Source organism: Oncorhynchus mykiss, chromosome 18, assembly GCF_013265735.2.
Source record: "Oncorhynchus mykiss isolate Arlee chromosome 18, USDA_OmykA_1.1, whole genome shotgun sequence".
In the NCBI taxonomy this organism is placed as follows: domain Eukaryota; kingdom Metazoa; phylum Chordata; class Actinopteri; order Salmoniformes; family Salmonidae; genus Oncorhynchus; species Oncorhynchus mykiss.
In genome coordinates, this window is record NC_048582.1 from 73,828,191 (window position 1) to 73,834,190 (window position 6,000).

The 6,000-nt window shown below is 43.0% G+C and overlaps 1 protein-coding gene across 1 annotated transcript in view; it reads right to left on the reverse strand.

Annotated features, from left to right (window-relative positions):
* The window catches only part of LOC110496905 (disks large-associated protein 3-like), a 293,560-nt gene that overhangs the window by 6,183 nt on the left and 281,377 nt on the right, over window positions 1-6,000 (reverse strand). Inside the window, exons 8-10 of the mRNA XM_036953666.1 lie at window positions 4,894-5,300; window positions 4,696-4,790; window positions 3,792-4,029 (exon numbers count right to left, since the gene is read on the reverse strand). Coding sequence (XP_036809561.1) covers window positions 3,792-4,029; window positions 4,696-4,790; window positions 4,894-5,300 — 740 coding nt within the window. The remainder of the gene's footprint in view (window positions 1-3,791; window positions 4,030-4,695; window positions 4,791-4,893; window positions 5,301-6,000) is intronic.

The window sequence follows — 6,000 nt, forward strand, 5'->3', positions numbered from 1 at the left end:
CTAGTTGATAAGCTAAGGTAAGGTAAGGCTTAGCTCAACATTAAACAACTCAAAACAGAACCTGATCGAGGAAGTTTGTGACTTAAGCTCCCTAAAATAATAAAAGGGTTTAATTCAAAGCAAGTCAAGTTAGTTTAATGGAGAGGATACTTTTAAGTGAAGATTGTAACTTTCTGTTGTTTAATAGGAAGAAGTGGAGGGATTATCATTATGTAATGAAGTCCCAATGGAGATGAAGAGGACAGGAAGCACAGTTGAAGTCGGAAGTTTACATACATCATTAAAACTTGTTTTTTAACCACTCCACAAATGTTCTTGTTAACAAACTATAGTTTTGGCAAGTCGGTTAGGACATCTACTTTGTCATTTTTCCAACAATTGTTTACAGACAATTTTTGTTCAGTGGGGCAGAAGTTTACTTACACCAAGTTGACTGTGCTTTTAAACAGCTTGGAAAATTCCAGAAAATGATGTCACGACTTTAGAAGCTTCTGATAGGCTAATTGACATCATGTGAGTCAATTGGAGGTGTACCTGTGGATGTATTTCAAGGCCTAACTTCAAACTCAGTGATTCTGAAAATCAATAGAAAGCAGCCAAGACCTCAGAATTTTTTTTAATAGACTGGTTCATCCTTGGGAGAAACACCATGGGATCACGCAGCCGTCATACCGCTCAGGAAGGAGATGCGTTCTGTCTCCTAGAGATGAACGTACTTTGGTGCGAAAAAGTGCAAATCAATCCCAGAACAACAACAAAGGACCATGTGAAGATGCTGGAGGAAACAGGTACAAAAGTATCTATATCCACAGTAAAACGAGTGCTATATCGACATAACCTGAAAGGCCACTCAGCAAGGAAGAAGCCACTGCTCCAAAACCGCCATAAAAAAGCCAGACTATGGCTTGCAACTGCACATGGGGACAAAGATCATACTTTTTGTAGAAATGTCCTCTGGTCTGATGAAACAAAAATAGAATTGTTTGGACATAATGACCATCGTTATGTTTGGAGGAAAAAGGGTTATGCTTTCAAGCCGAAGAACACCATCCCAACCGTGAAGCACAGGGGTGGCAGCATCATGTTGTGGGATGGTTTTGCTGCAGGAGGGACTGGTGCACTTCACAAAATAGATGCATCATGAGGTAAGAAAATTACGTGGATATATTGAAGCAACAGCTCAAGACATCAGTCAGGAAGTTAAAGCTTGGTGGCAAATGGGTCTTCCAAATGGACAATGACCCCAAGCATACTTCCAAAGTTGTGGCAAAATGGCTTAAGGACAAGAAAGTCAAGGTATTGGAGTGGCCATCACAAATCACTTTGTGTGCAGAACTGAAATAGTGTGTGCGAGCAAGGAGGCCTACAAAACTGACTCAGTTACACCAGCTCTGTCAGGTGGAATGGGCCAAAATTCATCCAACTTATTGTGGGAAGCTTGTGGAAGGCTACCTGAAATGTTTGACCCAAGTGAAGCAATTAAAAGACAATGCTACCAAATACTAACTGAGTGTATGTAAACCTCTGACCCACTGGGAATGTGATGAAAGAAATAAAAGCTGAAATAAATAATTGTCTCTACTATTATTCTGACATTTCACATCTTAAAATAAAGTGGTGATCCTAACTGACCCAAAACTGAATTTTTACTGGGATTAAATGTCAGGAATTGTGAAAAATTGTGTTTTTGGCTAAGGTGTATGTAATCCTCTGACTTCAATTGTCGATACCATTCTATATACTTCCGGCCCGTCCTTGGACACTGTGCTATCTAACCTCCAAACGAGCTTCAATGCCATACAACACTCCTTCCGTGGCCTCCAACTGCTCTTAAACGCTAGTAAAACCAAATGCATGCTTTTCAACCGTTCGCTGCCTGCACCCGCACACCTGACTAGCATCACCACCCTGGATGGTTCCGACCTTGAATATGTGGACATCTATAAGTACCTAGGTGTCTGGCTAGACTGTAAACTCTCCTTCCAGACTCATATCAAACATCTCCAATCGAAAATCAAATCTAGAGTCGGCTTTCTATTCCGTAACAAAGCCTCCTTCACTCACGCCGCCAAACTTACCCTAGTAAAACTGACTATCCTACCGATCCTCGACTTCGGCGATGTCATCTACAAAATTGCTTGCAACACTCTACTCAGCAAACTGGATGCAGTTTATCACAGTGCCATCTGTTTTGTCACTAAAGCACCTTATACCACCCACCACTGCGACCTGTATGCTCTAGTCGGCTGGCCCTCGCTACATATTCGTCGCCAGACCCACTGGCTCCAGGTCATCTACAAGTCCATGCTAGGTAAAGCTCCGCCTTATCTCAGTTCACTAGTCACGATGGCAACACCCACCCGTAACAGGTGCTCGAGCAGGTGTATCTCACTGATCATCCCTAAAGCCAACACCTCACTTGGCCGCCTTTCATTCCAGTTCTCTGCTGCCTGTGACTGGAACGAATTGCAAAAATCGCTGAAGTTGGAGACTTTTATCTCCCTCACCAACTTCAAACATCTGCTATCTGAGCAGCTAACCGATCGCTGCAGCTGTACATAGTCTATCGGTAAATAGCCCACCCATTTTTACCTACCTCATCCCCATACTGTTTTTATTTATTTACTTTTCTGCTCTTTTGCACACCAATATCTCTACCTGTACATGACCATCTGATCATTTATCACTCCAGTGTTCATCTGCAAAATTGTAATTATTCACCTACCTCCTCATGCCTTTTGCACACAATGTATGTAGACTCTCCTTTTTTTCTACTGTGTTACTGACTTGTTAATTGTTTACTCCATGTGTAACTCGGTGTTGTCTGTTCACACTGCTATGCTTTATCTTGGCCAGGTCGCAGCTGCAAATGAGAACTTGTTCTCAACTAGCCTACCTGGTTAAATAAAGGTGAAATAAAAAATACAAATAAAAAAATAAGTCCTTTAATGATGTACTGAAGTCCCAATGCGGATGAAGAGGACAGGAAGTAGATAAGTCCTTTAATGATGTACTGAAGTCCCAGTGGGGATGAAGAGGACAGGAAGTAGATAAGTCCTTTAATGATGTACTGAAGTCCCAGTGGGGATGAAGAGGACAGGAAGTAGATAAGTCATTTAATGATGTACTGAAGTCCCAGTGGGGATGAAGAGGACAGGAAGTAGATAAGTCCTTTAATGATGTATTGAAAATAATAAACATAAAGCAGCCAAACTGGCGCGGAATATTATCCTCACGCAGGAGCTAGAGATGCTAACTACTACTAACTGCTACTAACAAACTAACTAACTATCTACCTAATTGATAGCTAGCTAACTAACCAACAAAATGCTAACTAACTAACTAACGAACTAACAAACTAACGAACTAACAAACTAACTAACTAACTAACTGCTAACTAACTAAACAAATACCTGCTAATAAACTAACAAACTAACCAACTAAGTAACTAACCAACTGCTATCCAACTAACTTGCTAACTAACCAACTAGCTCATTTACTTACCAACTAACTAACTAACTAACTAACTAACTAACTAACTAACTGCTAAAAAACAAACAATCTAACTAACTGCTAACAAACAAACTAACTCACTAACTGCTAACTAACTAACTCACTCACTCACTAACTGCTAACTAACTAAATAAATACCTGCTAATAAACTAACCAACTAACCAACTAAGTAACTAACCAACTGCTATCCAACTAACTTGCTAACTAACCAACTAGCTCATTTACTTACCAACTAACTAACTAACTAACTAACTAACTAACCCAACCCAACCACTGACCGTGCGGTGGTACTCTGCGTACTGGTCGGTTGACCCTGGCTCTGAGGAGTGTCTCTGGAAGGAGCAGCCGAACTGGGGGCTCTTATCCTGGGTAGGAACAGCGATGGTGTGGCCTGGGAACTGTAGGTTCTTATCCTGGGTAGGTACAGCGATGGTGAGGCCTGGGTAACCCCCCTCTGGATCCAGGTCTGCCTGGACGCCGGCCGTCACGCTGTTGGAGCGCTTGAACCGAGCACGCCTGGGAGGAGAGGAGGGGAAGGAGGGGAGGAGGGTTGGGCTGTATCTACTGTAAATACATACGGACACTATTCATGCAGAGACAGACAGATGAGGGAGATTGAGGGAATGTTTTCCTTTGTCAGATTCAACTTCGATAATAACTGGATGTAACCATGACTACTGTGTATACACTCGGAAAAGGGTGAGATTGTGACACCCGGGGACAGAAAGGAAGAGACAGAGACAGAGAGAGACAGTAAGGAAGAGAGAGAGACAGAGATAGACAGAGACAGAGAGAGGGAGGGAGAAAGACAGAGAGAGAGAGAGACAGAGACAGAGACAGAGACAGAGACAGAGAGAGAGACAGAGAGAGAGAGAGAGACAGAGAGAGAGACAGAGACAGAGACAGAGAGAGAGACAGAGACAGAGAGAGGGAGAGAGAGAGAGAGAGAGAGACAGAGAGAGAGACAGAGACAGAGAGAGACAGAGAGAGAGAGAGAGAGCGAGGGCGACAGAGCGAGAGAGCGAGAGAGCGAGAGTAGATATGAAGGCAGTGAGGAAGAATACAACTCCTCTCTTAGACTTGGTGTAAAAAAAAAAAAATATTTCTCCTTACAGTGGAGTGAGCTGTAAAGCCATTTGTTAACCTTTAATGTGTGTTATTAAGCTGTAATTATAACAGTACCTCTTGTCTTCCTCCACCTGCACTCCTATAGAGTGAACCTCTCTCAGAGCCTTGCTCTCCGCGTCCGAGTCTGTCAGGGTCCCCGGGCTGTCCACCTGACATTCATTCAAACAAACAACACAGTGAAATAAACAAACAGAAACATGGGAATAAATGATATCTCTACAACAAAAAATGACACGTAAAAAAGCCTCAAACCTGTACAGCGATAGAAGGCCTCCAATTCCTTCCTCTTCCCTCTGTCTTGTTCTCCTCCTGTCCTCCTCCTCTTCCTCCTCCTCCTCCTCCTCCTCCCATCTTACTCAGCACCATACTGTTCTGTGGGAGGGAGGCAGACTTCCACAGACTCCCCCCTGCCCGCCTCATATCCCTCTCTCCCCTCTCCCTTCCCCTGGGCCCCTCCAGGAGACTATCCGCGGAGCCACTGTGTTTGACTCTGATGGGTCCCTGTCCTCCTCCTCCATAGGGCATCAGCTCACGCCCGCCCCGGAGGACCCCGTCCAGACTCTCGGCTGAGTTGGAGTGCTGGCGGGAGCGGCCTTGTCCTGGTCCTGTGTAGTAACCTCCTTCCCTGGATCCCCTGGAGGTCTGACCAGACACCACAACTACGGAGACAGACAGGAGATACATGATGTAGTTGGACTGGATCCCCTGGAGGTCTGACCAGACACACAGGCAGAGTTACAAAGAAAAAGCCATATCTCACACTGTCCAATAAAAATAAAATAATAGGATATGCGAGATAGGATATACGAGATCTTCAGTTTCTTGGCAATTTCTCACATGGAATAGCCTTTATTTCTCAGAACAAGAATAGACTGACGAGTTTCAGAAGAAAAGTCTTTGTTTCTAGACATTTTAAGCCAGTAATCGAACCTCCAGATGCTCCAGATACTCAACTAGTCTAAAGAAGGCCAGTTTTATTTCTTCTTTAATCAGAACAACAGTTTTCAGCTGTGCTAACATAATTGCAAAATGGTTTTCTAATGATCAATTAGCCTTTTAAAATGATAAACTTGGACTAGCTAACACAACGTGCCATTGGAACACAGGAGTGATGGTTTCTGATAATGGGCCTCTGTACGACTATGTAGATATTTCCAGCTACGATAGTCATTTACAACATGAACAATGTCTACGCTGTATTTCTGATCACTTTGATGTTATTTTAATGGACAAAAAAAAGAGCTTTTCTTTCAAATACAAGGACATTTCTAATTGACCCCCAAACTTTTGAACGGCAGTGTATATATGCTATATACGTATTTCATTTTTTTGCCCCTTTTCCTTACCAATTGATTGTTC